Source organism: Carcharhinus amblyrhynchos, chromosome 2 (genome assembly GCF_965287045.1).
Source record: "Carcharhinus amblyrhynchos chromosome 2, sCarAmb.v2.hapA, whole genome shotgun sequence".
In the NCBI taxonomy this organism is placed as follows: domain Eukaryota; kingdom Metazoa; phylum Chordata; class Chondrichthyes; order Carcharhiniformes; family Carcharhinidae; genus Carcharhinus; species Carcharhinus amblyrhynchos.
In genome coordinates, this window is record NC_137325.1 from 25,354,888 (window position 1) to 25,372,785 (window position 17,898).

At 45.0% G+C, this 17,898-nt stretch overlaps 1 protein-coding gene across 2 annotated transcripts in view; it reads right to left on the minus strand.

The window, feature by feature from the left end:
- The window catches only part of csad (cysteine sulfinic acid decarboxylase), a 91,055-nt gene that overhangs the window by 51,314 nt on the left and 21,843 nt on the right, over positions 1 to 17,898 (minus strand). Inside the window, exons 3-5 of one of the 2 annotated variants that reach the window (XM_080203587.1) lie at positions 17,571 to 17,697; positions 8,276 to 8,366; positions 3,527 to 3,633 (exon numbers count right to left, since the gene is read on the minus strand). In XM_080203587.1, coding sequence (XP_080059713.1) covers positions 3,527 to 3,633; positions 8,276 to 8,366; positions 17,571 to 17,697 — 325 coding nt within the window. Of the gene's footprint in view, positions 1 to 3,526; positions 3,634 to 8,275; positions 8,367 to 12,634; positions 12,693 to 17,570; positions 17,698 to 17,898 lie in introns of those variants that run through there. The other variant, XM_080203596.1, reaches the window with a different exon arrangement.

A 17,898-nucleotide genomic window follows, 5' to 3' on the forward strand; every position in this document is an offset into this window, starting at 1 on the left:
ACTACTGCTCTCCACAAACAGAGACCAGACCTGATGATCAGGCTGGGAGGGCTTGGAGACAATTGCAGCTCCAGGTGGTCGGGGACATGACACCCTGGCAGTGCCAGCCTGCCGAGGTTTACAGCTGTTTATTAAAAACATGAAGCAGTGGAGGGGAACCCGCCAGGGGCGCACAGATAAGTACAGCCCCTGGGGGAGAGGGACATGCCTGGGCAGCACCCTGGAAATGTCCCCTGGCACTGCCAGGGACAGATCCCTCTGGAAAGCCCCATGGGGGGAGAGGAAGGGGTGGGCACGGTTCCCTATATATGTTGGGGGGGGTGTTTCCCTCGTGTTTGTGTGGGGGGAGGTTATCCATATCCATCAGGAGGGGTTTGCCCAAGTGTTTGTGGGGAGGGGGTTTCCCCTTATCTATGGGGGGGAAGTGTCCCAGTACTTGTGGAAGTTCCCCGTATCTGTGGGGGGGTGGGGGCTGGCCCCAGTGCTAATGAAGTGGGTCCCTTATCCATGGGGAGGCGTTTGCCTCAACGCTTGTGGGTGGGATTCCCCATATCTGTGGCAGGGGCTGGTGAGGGAGGGTGGTAGCGAACTTTTTTGAGCACTGATCAGGGAGCCCCCGGCTTTGGCAGCTCTGCCAGGCTCACCCCACCAAGATGACGACAAAGACCACAGCTCCATATCTTTCAGCCAAGGGTGTCCTAATATCCAGAGGGAAAACTCAGCTGTGCAACTGGAGAGCCACACGCCTCAGCCAAGGCTCTGTGCACAAAGTCTGGCCTGTGGCGGGGATCGGCACAGGTGGGACTGAAAGATTTGAAGAGCAGCCAAAAGCCCACCGATTTTAGTGAGAATTTCCAGTCGCGCTGCTGACAAGACTCAACAAGTCGGAGGAGCAAAAGAAAAAGTGGCTCACAGTACAGGAGCAAACACATTGGAGATACAGCAGGGAATAAAGGCTAATTCCTCATTAGTTTATGGTTAATACTGAGATTTCTTTGAAGAACTTGAACAACTTCTTCAATGTGGGCTGATCAAGCTGATCGAAGGACAGGGGTTTATTATCTGTAATTATACGTTGTAGTTGACAAATAGATGGAGTATTTAGCCTTGAGCCTGCCTTTGTAGTGTCAGAAATTCGAACTGAAGTGGTTAGGCGCAAACTGAGATCAATTAAAAACTGACTGATGCTGACGTTTGTCTTAAGATTCACCACTGATGTAAATCCTTAGGCTGAATAAACATTATTCAGATCCCGTCAGAGATTTTATTTCATCCTGGCTTGTAATTCATATTTAATTCTAATTTATTTAATGGAAGACAGGAAAGGACAGGATGTGAAAGAAGCTGCAGTTATATAGCTTTTCCCAATCACTTACTCCGCTGATCCCCCTTTATATTTATTCACACAATCAGCCCTTCTCTGCTTCCCTGCACAGGTCAGAATCAATCAGCTGTAGAGGTTGCATGCAAGACTTCCAGGTTGCTCAGCAAGATTTTTTCCATGAATAAAGATTAATAGATTTCTTCCTGTTTCTTATGCTTTTAGGATCCCAAAACTGTAGTCCCTCCATCAGCCTGGATGAAATTAACCCTATTCCACAATTCACCAAGAGTGGACATGTCCTGTTCAGTGGGTTGAGAGGGGAGTCACCATTGGAAAAGAGGAACCCGAATGGGCCTTTTAACCCCCCTCGATCTTATTCCGCTAATCATCAATATCACAGAAGATCTACAGCCCAACTCCATGTACCCATCTCTGCCTCAGATCCCTGAATGTCTTTGTTCATCAAAAATCTATCAATTTCAGATTTAAAATGAACCACCTATCCAGGCATTAGCCGCTGATCAAGGAAGAGGATTCTGAACTTTACAGGTAAAAGTGTTTCCTAATGTCACTGCTGAAAGGTCAGTCTCTCATTTTTAGACCATTCCCCAGTCCTGGCCTCCCCAACCAATGGAAGTAACTTTTATCCATCTACCTGATCAGTTCCCCTTATTACCTTAAAAATTTCCATCAAATCACCTTCTAAATTCTAGGAAATGCAATCCCAGTTTGTGAAATTTTACCTTCTATTTTAACCGTTGGAAACCAGATATTAATTTGATAAAGCTACAGTCCACTTCCTTCCTGAGTTGGGGCATCCAGAACTGCTCACAGTATTCCAGGTGTGGGTCTAGCCAGGGATTTGTATCGGGTGAAACATGACTTTTACACTCTCACTTTTATAGCCACTTAGATATGAGGTCAGCATTCCTTTCGAATTTTTAGATTATTGGGCTGGAAAATTTACCCCCAAGTTTTTCTGAACTTGTATTGTTTCTAGTTCTTAATAAGCTGGTTCTAAAGTGAATGACTTCGCATTGAACTACATTGCAAACCATTCACCATAATTTTGTCCATTTGCTCAATGCTTTGCAGCTGGGATTCGCCAGTCCCGCTAGAATGGACGGAAATTTGGCTGAGCATTAAATTCTCCGTTCTCGCTGGCAGCGGCAATGTGGACAGCCGGAGAATTCCAGCCTATGGGCGGGATTTTCCTGTCCTGCGCACACAGGAATTGTAGCAGGCAGGACTATGCAATGGTCTGTTGACCTCAGATGGGATTCTTGGTCTTGGGGCAAGTGCTGCCGGAAAATCCCGCCCTATATCTTTGTAATTGCATACCTCCAGCTACACGTCTTACAACGCTGCCCACCTTTATGCTTTTGGATATGTAGTTTTCTATCCCAGCATAAAAGTTGTGAATGTGGTAAATAGTTGCAACCAGTTGTTGCTTCCACTCCTCTTATTGCTGTCACCTGATGAAGCATTGTACTGGTTCCACAGGCTACCTCAGAGCAATTTACATTTCACTGTTAAACCCCCACCACATTAAAGATAAACTCATGCACAGAGGCAGACAGGCACAACGCCCTTATGCATAAAGTACAATAGAACAAAGAACAAAGAAAATTATAGCACAGGAACAGGCCTTTGGCCCTCCAAGCCTGCACCAACCATGCTGCCTGACTGAACTAAAACACCCTACTCTTCCGGACACCATATCCCTCTATTCCCATCCTAAGTGCAACAAATAAAGTCGGCATCTATATTAAAGGTTGCAGACATTACTGGCAGCATGTCTTTGAAAGGTTAATTGCCTTAATTTAAATAAAGGTTAATTAGTTCAGTGAGGTTGAAATAGTCATAGATCATAGAATCCTCCAGTGCAGAAGGAGGCCATTCAGCCCATCAAGTCTGCACCAACCACAATCCCAGCCAGGCCCTATCCCCATAACCCCATGCATTTACCCTAGCTAGTCCCCCTGACACTGAGGGGCAATTATAGCATGGCCCATCCATCTAACCCACGTATCTTTGGAGTGTGGGAGGAAACCGGAGCACCTGGAGGAAAACCACGCAGACACGGGGAGTACATGCAAAGTCCACTCAGACGGTGACCCAAGTTGGGAATCGAACGTTGACGGTGAGGCAGAAGTGCTAACCACTGTGCCACCATGCAAATTGAATTGATCTGTTTCTTACCAGGGCTGAAGATGCCATCTCCTTTTGTCCAGCCTATAAGCTCCCTCATCTTCTTCAGAACAGCTTCCTCCATGAGCACAAAGACTGGCGCAACCTCGTAAGTGTAGCTGCAGTGGGGAAAAGGGATAACACGATAACACAGAGCAGTAAAAGGGAGAACAGCTTATATTTATGCAGGACCTTTCTTAACCTTGGGACATCCCAAAGCACTTTGCCGCTAATTAGTTATTTTTGAAGGGTAAACTCTGTTATAACATAGGAAGAGTGGGACTGTATTTTATCAGCTGTTTCAAATATAAACCAATGAAACCAGACTGAATTCTATTCACGTACAATAGCAACAAGAAAGGGAAAAATAAACCACCTGTGATGAGATCTACTGCTGATTCATCACTAACAGACTGGCAATGTGGCTTGCCATATTGCAACATTTCCAGATGAATTGATTTCAATTCCAACCACTGCAACCTCCCCCGCAGATTGCAAGCTGCAACCTAAAAATTAAGATCAGGGAAGTGGAAAGGTGTAAATCTGGACTTTCTCTCATTTTCGTCCCTATGAAAAATGGACACAGGAGTGGAACAAGGGTGACTTTAAATATCTAGGTATAAATACAGTAAGTACAGAAGGTGATCTACAAAAGAACTCGGACTGAATTTTCCAGCCATTCATGCCGGTGAGGTTCTCCAGTCCGGCTGGCAGTGCACCCCCACCCACGGTTCTCCCGCCAGCATGGAGTGACGTCAACGGGACTTCCCATTGACAGCTGTGGGACCAGAGGATCCCGGCGCTGGCAAACAACATGCCACCTCCCGCCGGCTGGAAACATGCACCTGGAAGGCTGGAGAATTTGCTTCTAAAAGCCCGAGACCTGGGGGTTTTTCACCCAACTCATTTCTGATGGAAGTCACATTCTCAAAACTTGGATTTTGTCTACACAGATGCTGCCTGACCCGCTGAGTGTCTCCAGCACATTCTGCTTTTATTTCATTTGAAAAGAACGCAAGCTTTAAAAACATTTCTTAAAAAAAAGGCCTTTTTTTCTGAAGACTGAACAATAACAAAGTGGCTGTTGACTCAGCTGAATCTGACAGCAGCTTTTGAGAGGAAGCTTGTTTGTTCCTGGTGTTGCATTGAATCCCTGGGGTTTGACATTTTTCGCTTGTTATGGAAAGATCTGGGCCCAGTACTTCCCAGTCCTTCTCAGTATAAAACCAAAACACCCAGGAGCACAGAGCAGTAATCTGTTATCCCAGTTAACCTGTACAAACCCACACGGGACTGTTAATGCGGCTCACAGTGTTAACTAATTGCATGAGCTGGAAGGCTGGAACTCACTCGCCCAAGCTTAGTGGGCTTCAATCTTGTTATGCAACACAGGTCACAGAAGATTATACAATAATTCACAGACCAGGGCATCAGGGTAGAAAACCTGGATGACATTCCTTGGGCAAGATCTTCCGACCAGCGGGATGGACCACAAAATCCCACCCCTCGTTGCTGAAGACATGCAGTTAGGTAGAGTTTTGCCACACAGTACAAGCTCTCTACATTTCACCCGACTCTATGCAGCTTTAATCTCCAGCTCACTCACCCTTCTGGGATACATCTCAGCCCTTGAACAATAATTATATTCATATGCCTTCCAACTGTCCTGTCATGAGTTACTTTTTATTCTTTCATAGGATTTGGGTACCATTGGGTTAGGTCAGTATTTGTTGACCCTCCCTAATTGCACTTGAGAAGGTGGAAGTAAGCTGCCTTCTTGAACCACTCCAGTCCATGTGGCGCAGGTACACCCACGCAGCTGTTAGGGAATTCCAGGATTTTGATGCTGCAACAGTGAAGGATTGGCAATGTAATTCCAAGTCAGGATGCTGTGTGGCTTGGAGGCGAACTTACAGTTGGGGGTGTTCCCATGCATCCGCTGCCCCTGTCCTTCTAAGTGGTAGAGGTCGCAGGCTTAGAAGGTGATGTCAAAAGATGTTAATTGAGTTGCTGCAGTGTTTTGCAATATGTTTGCAGTATGGTATACACTATGTGCTTAAGGTTTAAGGTGGTGGTGGGGTGCCAATCAAGTGGGCTGCTTTGACCCGAACGATGTCAAGCCTCTTGATGAGCTGCACTCATCCAGGCAAGCAGACAGTATTCCATCACAATGCTGACTTGTGCTTTGTAGATATTGGACAGGCTTTAGGAAGTCAGGAGGTGAATCACTCTTGTAGTCACAGATTTACTAAGTAGAGATCTACTCCATTGGTTTATTGTCCAATCAGGGTTTTTTAGGTTTCACTATGAGGTGATGTAAAGTGCCAACTGTACCAAAGGACTGACCTATTATTAGTTGCTGGTGAATGTAGACTGTAATACTGGAACTGGACACTCCAATAGTGCTAATATGGGTCAACTCTATTTTGGAAAGCATTCCATTCAGAAGACAAAAATATATTTGCTAATCTGGGGCAGGGGATGTAATGTACACACCATAAACCTATAAATATTGGCCCTCAGGGTTCCAAGATTCCATGTAAGAATTACAAAGCTAACATACTTCTATTAAAATTGCATAATGTACAAAATATTACAGGTTGCACATTCTGACTGAGCACACTTGGTACTTACGGACCAGTGTTATACTTGGCACTTACTGGGAGTATTATATTGGAACTTTGTGCACTCACTTCAATTAACACAAGGCATATTTCTAAACTCCTACAATGTTCGATCTTTCTTTTTGACTTACAAAATGCAATTTAACCTTGGTTGCCAGTGAAATACCCATGGGATCAGGTGGGATGCACATTTTACATCCAACCCAAGAGGAGCAATTTTAATCTATCCGGCCAGGACTGATAGGATTGGATGCAATGTTGGTTCTATACTCTATTCAATTTTAATCCCCATTGAGGTTAACAAGGGCGGGGTGTAAAATCAGGGTTCTATCTGATCTGGCCAGTTTCTCACTCTCAAGTTAATACTGTCCCCAGTTTGCATAATGAAAAATTCTCAGAATAAACAGAAATCTTCTCCATGTTGTGACAATGCTTGGTATAAAGAGCATGATTTTCCCAGAAAAAGCTTAAGTGCCCAATGGGTGGGAATACGGGGGATTTTCCTGCATATTTTTGGGGTGGGCTTAATGGAATGAATGAGTCCGTCTCTGACAGCTGGACCTGGCCTACCAATGGCTGTCCCCATCCCCACAATCCCCAATGGCCAGCCTCCGAGTGCCAACTCCACCAGCAGACCCCACCCCCCATGCAGAGTTCCCACCTTTCCTGCCATCTTAACTCCCCCAAGTCCAGTCTGGCTCCATCCCCATCTGACTCTGCCCCTCTCAGGCCCCATTCCCTTGGCCCTGCCCCTGTACCCAGTGGGCAGTGCCAGGGTGCCAGGCTGGCACTGCCCAAGGGGCACCACCTCCCTTGCCCTTGACCTCCCAGGGGACCTTAATGGCTTCTGCTCCCACCAATGAGGCCATCTCACCTGGTCCCCGCTGGTGTGGACCTCCACCAGCAAGGGGCAGAAACTTTTGTCAGCCCTGACAGTTGAGTTCCAGACTCGCTAAATAAGTATTAACACAGTATAATCAGCCAAGGAACATCCAAAAAAAAATGGGCACAAAAGATGTTGTGAATCCCAATCCCCCACACCTTCTCCCCAGCCCCGTTTAAATTTCCTGGCCTGCCACACTATTCAGCAGTGGGCCAGGAAGATTGCACCTGGATCTCTGGACTTGAGGATTCACATCTATTTACTCCTGGAAGGCTGGAATGGGACATCTTTTCCCAATTTCCCTAGGAAGAGCTCACAGATGGTATTGCAGTAGTTGGATGGTGCGGATCATGGAGGCTGTGTGATCTGAGAGAATTGGTTCAGGTTGATGATTGAGGACTGGACATACCAGAGTGTTTAAGAGTTATTTTTCATTCATTCGTGGGACACAGGCGTCGCTGGCTGGCCAGGATTTACTGCCCATCCCCAGTTGCCCAAGGGCAGTTGAGTGTCACCCACTTTGCTGTGGCTCTGGAGTCACATGTAGGCCAGTCTGGGTAAGGATGGCAGATTTTCTTCCCTAAGGACATCAGTGAAGCAGATGGGTTTTTCTGACAAACGACAATAAATTCAATATTTCCAGGTATTTTTGATTGAATTCAAATTCCACCATCCGCCATGGCAGAATTCGAACCTGCGTCCCCAGAACATTAGCTGAGTTTCTGGATTAATAGTCTAGTGATGATATAATTAGGCTATCGCCACCGCCCCCCCTAGTGTTTTACCATGCATTCTGAACTATATGTTGCATCCATGGCTGCAGATCATCGGCTCCCTGGCTCAGCTCTGGAAGGTGCTGAGCAGAGAGCAGGTAGCTCTCCAAGGAGAGGGGAAATCAGCAGAATGCGTGACACAATCCAATCCTCATGCATAACCAGTTGTTGCTGGGTTACTCCAGCTGTTGCTGACCCCCACCCCTCCATGCAGAGTTCCCACCTTTCCTGCCGTCTTAACTCCCCCAAACCCGGTCTGGTTCCATCCCCATCTGGCTCTGCCCCTCTCAGGCCCCATTCCCTTGGCACTGCCCTGTGCCCAGTGGGCAGTGCAAGGGTGCCAGGCTGGCACTGCCCAGGGAGCACCAGAAACCAAAGAGTAGAAAAAAATATATAACGGGGGGAAGGGAAAAGAAGGGCTTATTCAATCCTGACTAAACTAAAAGAACTGCACAATAGAAGCATTAAGAAAACCACTTACATGCTGGGGTTGAGAGCTTCAGTAATAAAGCGGGCAACAAGAGAATAATGATCCATCCCGCCATACAGCTGGTTATAGAATCTTGGATGCCCTGGAAAAAACAAAATAAAAATGCTGCTCAAGAATGTTTGCTCATTGGCTTCTTTCCTCCATTCATTGCTGATGATGATCCGAGGAGGAGCAGGTTGCCTTAAACATGACACCTCTTAACGCTGTACCCAGGAAACACTGGAGAACTCCCTGCTGAGCTCTCTGGAGGTAGCATTGCTGTCAAGCAATGTCATAAAGACAGAAAGAAAAATCATTTTCACTCCAATGCCTTGAGTGTTGTGGCTGAGCAAGAGAGAGGTTAATTAAAAACATACAGACGCTTCCCATTCAGTGAGAAAATTGCAGACTTAAATATACTTGCAGCAGTATTATTTTGTATTATACTTGTGAATTTTCTGAAAGCTTTGACTTATCCAGAATAGCACCTGAACTAAAAATGCCTACAAGTTGTTGCTTGCAGCAGTTGTTATTGTCAAATAAGATTTTAGACTAGCTCTTCGAAAAGTTTGAATTGAAGCCTGGAAACATTTTTAAGACAGCTTACATAAACAGCATGCTATGGCCTTGTGGGCTTAATCAGTTTCTCGCAAAGTTTGTAATTTTTCAAGTCTATTATGTCACAAGCTTTGGACCAGATTTTCACAGAGTGGTGGAGACTCCACGGACCTCTAAAGACTGTGACGAAACCAAGATCCAGTAGTCCCACCCCATTTCAGACAGATCTTATTTTTACTAGTAGGGCACGACTCAGACATGAGTGAGGAGCCGAACTTAGCAGGGCCGTCTGAACTCAATCCTGACTTCAAACCAAGCCCACTGTCACCGTAGCAAATTTTTTGACACATGGTGCAAGATTCACAATTTTATTGGGGACACATAAATGCTCACGAGGGATGGATAGCTTATGTGGTACCGTCAAACCGCCATGTTGTTTAAATCCCCAACCCTTTAGAAATGAAGAAAAGCCTGCCTGCATCAGACAGCGGATATTTCTGAAGCTGTGAAGTTGTTTAAATCCCCAGCCTTTTAAAAAGTTGGGAAAAACAACCTGCCTGGATCTGCAAAGGATGGATTAAATCTGCTCTAGCACTTACAATAGCTGTTTGTTCACATTATCACAAGGGCTATCATTACATCATTATTAGTAGTTGGCTGCTTTCCACAACCTATAGTTATTTCAACAGAGGGGTTGTAGGTTTACAGTTTGATTGACAGCTGAAACAGCTTATTAAAGGGTTAGCTGTCTTTGATGTGGGATTATGAATATAAGCCTGCTGGTTTTGATAAAGGATTAACTATTTGAAGGACTGGCTTTTTAAAGTTTTGAATGGGCTTTCATGAATGGGAGTGTTTATTTATAATAGTGAAAGCTGTGGTAGATATTTACATCTTTATATTATTGCAACTCAACATGGCCCCTGATGTTTGCCCATGGTGGATTTTAGATGAGTTTGCACAGAGGGTATGAGTTGATATCAAGTTGGCATATAGGCTATAAGGAGCATGGGGTGGTGTAGGTCTTGGGTTGGAAATAAGCTGGCATGGAGGCTATGGGAGACGACGGGGCCGGGTGAGGGGCATGGGTCCCCAGGGATAGAGTATGGGGAGTGGGGTTGGTGGTGCAGTGTGAGGGCTAGAGGGCCTGATATTTACGAAAACAACCGCAGATGCCCCAGAGAACTGAAGTGGGCCTTTCAATCAGCCCACCTCAGCACTTGGCAGCCCCTGTGCCTGCCTCCAAACTGCATCCAGTGGAATCGGACCAAACTCCTTCCCACAACTGCCTCCCATCACCCTTCACACCCCCTTCCCCACCCAAAAGTCATGCCATTCAGGATACTTTTTCCCTGAGGCAGTTGCACTGAGCAGGGAAATTTCCCAACTCAAAACTATCCACCATGACAGTGAAGATCTGGTCCTTAATTTCCACTGTTACATTTTTCAGCCGCTGAGCATTTCACATATTCTAAATATTATTCCGAGTGAATTAGCTCTTTTCACCTTTCTGTTTAATTGGTTGCTGACTGCCCAATTCTGACTAATACCTTCTTCTGAAATTCACAGTTGGTGGTTTTCACTTCAGCTTGCTATTCGCTAAATGGTATCTTCTCTGATTATTTGTATCAATTGTCTTAGGAATACACAAATTTAACCAGGTATACAGAACAGATCTTGACAAAAGTAATTCATTCTGTGCTAGCGAACTCCTTGGGGAAAGATGTGGAAAAGTAGGTTTTACTTTATTTATTCATGGGATGTGGGTATCATTGGTGGGGCCAGAATTTATTGGCCATCCCTCATTGCCTTTTAAAAAGTGGTCTTGGGACCATCTTTTTGAACTGCTGCTGTCTGTGTACATGGCTGGTACACCCATAGTGCTGTTAGTTAGAGACTTCAGGATTTTGACAGAATGGTGATATATTTCCAAGTCAAGGTGGTGAATGGTTTAGAAGGGAACTAGTCGGTGCTGGTGTCTCCTTACGCCTAATGCTCCTGTCTTTCTAGGTGTTAAAAATCGCTGGCTTGGACGGTGCTTTTGAGAAAGCCTCAGCAAGTTGTTGTTGCATTTTTTAAATGATTTGTTTAAGTTGCTTAAGTAATTCCCTTGATAGCATAATTGGAAGTAAATGCCTCGTGACACAGAGCTATACGGAACAGGAAGATCCCAGGCTAGGTCTATGCTGAATTAGTTGATCTCAGCTGGAATGGGATCACTAAATTGTACTCAGTGTCCCTGATCTCAGTAGCAATGGGGGAAGGACAAAAGCCAAGGTCCCGCGACTTGATCACAACTCCTACTGGAATGAAAGTCTAGACAAAATTGGGACCAACTGTCTCTTCTCCCTCAGCGTCGGTTGTTCTCGAGATAGTGCAGACTCATATATGAGTGGTCATTTAGATAGGGTATTAGAATGTCCCAAATACCTGTAACCTAGCTTGATGCAGTACAGAGAAGATCTACCAGGCTATTCTCCAGTGTCTTGTAGAATCATAGAATCCCTACAGTGCAGAAGGAGGCCATTCGGCCCATTGCATCAGCCACAATTCCACTCAGGCCTTATCCCTGTAATCTCTCATATTTACCCTGCTAATCCTCCTGACATTAACGGCCAATTTAGCATGGCCAATCAACCTAATCCGCACACCTTTGGACTGTGCAAGGGAATTGGAGCACCCAGAGGAAACCCACACAGACACAGGGAGAATGTGCAAACTCCACACAGACAGTGACCCAGGTGGGAATCGAACCCAGCTCCCTGGCACTGTGAGGTAGCAGTGCTGAGCACTGTGCCACCTGCCGCCTTGTGTCTGTGTTCTGAGAAACAATTTGGCAGATTTGGGTTTTCCAGCCTGGAGTGAAGCTTCATTAAGTGATGACTGTTAATGATATTGAAGCAGTTAATCTAAAATTGAAATTAAACTCTGAGAACTGGGGGGCACAGGTCCAAACCTATAGAAGTATGTTTTAGAACTGAAATCAGAAAATTCTCCTTCAAAAGGAGAAATAAACATGGTATGCAGCCAAAAACTCTAACATAATTTGAGATACAACTGGAGGTTGCAATGGGGAGGTGTCAGAATCATGTGTAACTGTCTTATGATCGATTCCACTTCCAGGAGTCAAATGGACAGAAATGTAAATATGAAGAATGAACTGGATAAAAGAATTTATCGAGTTAAATCTGCAGCTTAACGTGATAGGTCAATATCCTTTGATATTTTATTCGCTGCACATAAGAAATTATTCAATTGTTGTGCATGGATTGCAGAACTAGGTGTATTTTTATCTTTTCTTCCTTGGCAAGAGGATAACATCACGCCACTGGTTCCCAGGACAACAGATGTTGCTGTCATGTCTCAGAGGTAATGTGAGGAGAGTGTATGAGCAAATCAGACTGAGCAAATTGTTTTAATCCAATCCAGACACTTTTCTCTTGGTTACTATGATCACCTTCTTTATTAAATGTATTTCCTGCTCCTTGTTTTGGTGCATTGATACCAGTGTTTATGGTTGACAAATGATACAAAATGGGGTTGCCACTTTGCAAATTGCGAGCTATTGATGGTTATTGCAGTACGACACTCCTAACACTGATCTGTTAGCTTTTCGCAACAGTCCACGGTCCCCACTACCCTCCGCAACACCACCCCCACCCACCCTGCTCCATTTGTGGCAAATGGAGTCAAATGGAACCCCAGGTATCAAAGCAACGTTTGATCCAAGTCTGGCATCAAGGAGCCCTAGCAAAATTGGAATTGGAATCAAGTGGAATCAGGTGGAAAACTCTCCATTGGTTGGAGTCATACCTAACACAAAGGAAGGTAGTTGAGATGTTTGGAGGTCAATCAACTCAGCTCCAGGACATTGCAGCAGGAATTCCTCAGGGTTGTGTCCCAGGCCCAACCATTTTCAGCTGCTTCATCAAAGACCATCTTTCCAACACAAGGTTAAAAGTAAATATGTTTGCCAATGATTAAACAGATCAGTACATTTTGTGACTCCCCATTTACTGAAGCAGACCATGTCTAAATGAAGGCAGGTCTGGACAATATCCAGGTCGGAGCTGACAAGTGGCAAGTAAAATTCGCTGAACACAAGTGCCAGACAATGAACATCTCCAACAAGACAGAATCTAATCATCATGTCTGAACATTCAGTGGCATTACCATCTCTGAATCCCCAACTACCAATATCTTGGGTGAGGCTGAATACTCTTCCTCCTTGCTGCAACTTTCAATAAATGCTTCAATTCTGTATGACCATTATCTACCCACTACTCTGATGAAGGTGTTAAGCCAGTCATTTTATACTGACACAGAGTAACATGTTTTGGAGGCCCACACTTCATTAACATCCTTATATTTCTGGTAGGGTGCTTTATTTTCACCCTTATCTATAGGTTTCTGTACCGCCAAATAAACTTGCCAGGATCTCCTGTGCATCCCATGTTCTGAAACCTCCAGCCTGAAGGCAAACAACAGAATGATCCCTACCCAAAAGGTGAAGCAACCCTTCTGATTTTCTTGCCCTTGTCCCAGCCTCTCGGCTCACTGTAGGGGGGCAGTGGCAGGGCAACAAGTGCAAGCAACGGACGTGTGGGTCATTGAGCCAGCGACAACACTGCGTTGCTCTGATTTCTCTTTTCATTATTCAGCAGGAGAGCGGGTGCCCGAGGGTACAATAAAGCTGATGTTAAGCACATTTTTTCAATCAGATATGCAAGAAGATTTGTCCTTATAATATGACAGTGGCATCTCTTGCTCAACATTGCCACCAGCCTGCAGCAGCCCTCTGCTGTAACCTTGGGAACAATCACCCAACTCTACTGATTGAAAAAGAACTCCTAATACATATGGGACATGAAAGGAAGCCGACTGGGATTTTAATATTAATTTTTCAGATTAAGTTCAGTACAAAACCTTTGTAATTTGCTCCTTTGTGAGCAGCTTGTTCACTGCGTACATTTCTAATCTTCATTATTAAGCCGCAGTTAAAAACTCGTAACAAGCCAAAACATCGGCCACAAAACACACAAAGGAACAGGGAAATTTGACCAAATGGGGAACTTGACCAAATACGAAACAGTCAGCACAATGGGCTGAATGGCCTCCAGCTGCACTGTCAATCACTGTTGCTCTGCTTGATCGGTTGGACACAGGAGCACAGAATCACGGTCAAGAATATGGTTACATTTGATTCACATTTTCTGATTACCTCTACAGCTGTATCCTAAGGTGAGCACCAGAACCAAGCCTGACACTGACCTGGAGATCAGCCTATCTTTGCCAACTGTGGTGAGATTAAAGTTGACATGTACAAAAGATGGTGTTATGTTCATCAAAATCTTTGGCAGATTATTCAAGGGTGGCCAGTACTGACCTGAGGGTCCCTATATCTTCATAGTAAAGTAGAAAATAGCTGCCAAATTGTGAGAAAAAATGACCACCTTTTTCACAGCTTGTTAAGACCACTTTTCGATGCAATGTGCCAACATGACACTGTATCCCCATACACTGAGAAGAGGTACTCAATATTATAGAATCCTGACAGTGCAGGGGGAGGCCATTCAGCCCATCGAGAATGCACTGACTCTTACCCAGGCTTACTCCATAACCCCACATATTCACCCCACTAATCCCCCTATCCTACATATCTTAGGACACTATGGGGCAACTTAGCATGGCCTATCCACCTAACCTGCACATCTTTGGACCACTGGGGGAAACCAGAGCACCCAGAGGAAATGCATGCAGACACGGGTAGAACATGACAAACAGTCACCCAAGGATTGAACCCAGGTCTCTGGCTCTGTGAAGCCGCGGTACTAACCACTGTGCCACCGTACCACCCAATATCCTCCACTTCCATTGATACTGACTGTAATGATGGCCACAGTGATCATCAATAGATCTCCCTATAGGCGTGGTAGAATACAAGCTCCCCAGTTAGGTGAGATGAGGCTTGCTCAACGGGGAATGAGTTGCTGAGGTTTTAAAACCAGCTGGCTCCACTCTGGCCGGCAGTTGAAAGACTTCAAGGCTGACCTGTACACTGCACTGCTGGACGGCACTTTGAGCATGGTGTAAACAAAGGGTGGTGGCGGCAGAAGACAGGCTTTGGTAAGATTATTACACCAACCTCATCAACCCTAACCACCAGTGCTCACTTGTTAGAAGCATTTAGCATTCAGATAAGTTATACCTTTCAACTGAACTTGGTAAACTGTTTGTTTCCCCCTTGCCAGTGAAAGCGGCAGTGAAGGTAGCATTTTAAAGTAGTTAGCAAAAGAAGCAAAAAAGTGATACGAGGAGGAACTTCTACGCAGTGAGTAGTTCACATTTGAAATGCACTGCCTGAGAATGTGGCAGGGACAGGTTCAACTGATGCGGTCTAAAGACTGTTATCTGAAAAGGAAGGAAGCATGTGAAGGGTTGCAGGGAGAAGTTTGGTGAATGATACTAGCTCATCTGAAGAGCTGATGCAGACACAATGGGCCAAATGGCCTCATTCTATGCTCTAACAATTCTGTGATAAGTACAGATTACTATCCGCTTGGTTGCTGTATTAAAATGTTTCATCCTAACTACTGTGTGCATATGTGAATCTCGACAAACTCTTGTTGCATACAAGTAGCTCCCCATGCCCCCTAATCTCTCCAGTCCAACAATTTCCCGATTCCCTTCTGAAATAAAACAGCCATAATTTCTTGCTGTGGTTTGGCGTATTACATGCTCACCTTTGGATCATGCAACCAGGTCCTTGGAACAGTTCAGAACACATTGACTCTGAATTAACAAATAAACAGGGCACCACTGTGGCACAGTGGTTACCACTGCTGCCTCACAGCGCCAGGGACCCAGGTTCAATTCCAGCTCGGGTCACCGTACGTGTGGAGTTTGCAAGTTCTCCCTGTGTCTACGTGGGCTTCATCTGGGTGCTCCGGTTTCCTCCTACAGTCCATAGGTGTGCAGGTTAGGTTGGTTGGCCATGCTAAATTGACCCCAGTGTCAGGGGATTAGCAGGGTAAATTATGTGGGGTTACAGGAATAGGGCTTGGGTGGGATTGTGGCCAGAGCAGACTCGGTGGCTGAATGACCTCCTTCTATACAGTAGGGATTCGATGATAACAGGTAATCACACTTGATGCAGTCTCTGTACACTTGGGAGCCATCAAAAATCTGATGACATTTGGTCACAGGGATTATTAATACACCGAGGGGCTCATTAGTCATTCAGAATTTTCACACTTTTCTTTCAAATGTTTTCTCCTAAATCCCAAAATGAACAAAGCTTTTTTACACCGACTAAGCGTTTCAGTAGTAACTGTAGAAAGATTGAAGGATCATTACTGCATCTGCAGCTTGATTGGCAATTAGTTTTTCACCCCAGAAAGCACCTCCTTATTATCAGGGATTAGCTGTATTAATTATGGAAAAAGTGTCAAGCCGTCAGTCCCCAGACACAACGGGTGGGATTCTCCCAAAAAAAGTCAAAGTGTCGAATTTGTGTAAAAACCGGAGTAGCTCCCATTTTTTTTCAGTGGGCTTTTCAAAATGAATCTCCCGCACTTTGTGCATCATGAAGTGCCCTAGCAAGATTTACGATGAAAATCCGGGAGTGGGATCTACCTCCCCTCACCCGTGACCTCCTGCAGGGTCTCCATGGCCCTTCTCCTTCACTCCAGAGGATAGGGCTATCAGCTAACATCTCTTCCCCCCCACTCTGCCACCAGGGAGCTGAAGTGAAATAGTCCTGGCAGGGTGGGGGGGAGAGACACTAGCCAGCCCGGAGACTTCAGTTCCGGGCCTGCTAATGATACGCTAATGGCGATTTACATAATTTATTCAGCTCAGTGCTGATTTCTGGTGCGGAGCTGACGACGCTGGAAATCTGGCGGCCAGAGAGGCACAGAGTCCATGGTGCCTAGCAGGAAGCCCATTACATGGCCCCTGCTGATGTCTCCTGGCCTGCTGCTTTGCTCTAACAATGCAGTGGACTGGGAGAATCACACCCAATCACTTTTTAATCCCTGGCTGATTTGTTTCTCCCCTATGCTGATACCAATGTAATCAGTTAACTCAGCACCAACCAGAGACTAAACCCCCCCTGTAAATGACCATGAAGTGCATTTAATAATAGAATCCCATCAGTAAAAGGGGGGCAATGTTCCCAATGATTTTAGCTTTTCATTAGCTTTAAAGTGAAAATCATTTCTTGAATTCTTGAAGCCCCCTCGAATTGTCTGTAATGAAGAGTGGACGTTATGCTAACCTATGGCTATCAACTCTAGTGAGACATACTCCTTTAAGTGTCCTCTTGCCTCTATCCCATGCCCCCACACAGCCTGCCATTGGTAACCCACACATGTTAATATTCATGGTGCACTACTTTCTCAACCAATTGGAAATCGAACATACTCTTCATTCCTTGAAAAGATGATTCATCTCCGTCAGTCAAACAGATTTTCCTGAGTGTCTAATATTTTTATATTGTAACTTGGTCAAATGCTGTCTTGATGTCAAGGGTGGCCAATCATACCTCATGCCACAGTAGTGTCCGCGAGACAAGTCTTAAGTTCTTGGAGGCAATCCTCGAGGATGGGTAAGCGCAGTCACTGTTTGTGGTTGACTTTCACTTAGACAGCACAATCTACCTCATTCCTTGCACATTAAGAAACAGCATTAGCCGCTGACTCACTGTGGGGCTTGAGATATGAAGTGCCTGCATAGGGAGTTATCCTACCTGTTTTCACACTGTACTTTATAACATCGCGACAACGTTGTAGCAGCTGTTGATGAGATTCTCCTGTGTTCCTCAATTCCAGGTCAAGAAGTTTCATGAGCTCCTCAGGAGCTTGCCATTCACAGACCTGGAAGGTCAAGACAGAGTTAGGGACAATGAAATCAAACTGAGAGATTGAATTTTGGCAAATGTGTAAAGCAAAATCCAGTAACTTACTTCATCAATGCTCATTCTCTTTTCCAAGAAGCATTTTGAGTTAAAATGCCGTTTTATAGTCACACTATCCTCAATGTTAATTAATACTCATATTATTATTTATAACTTAACA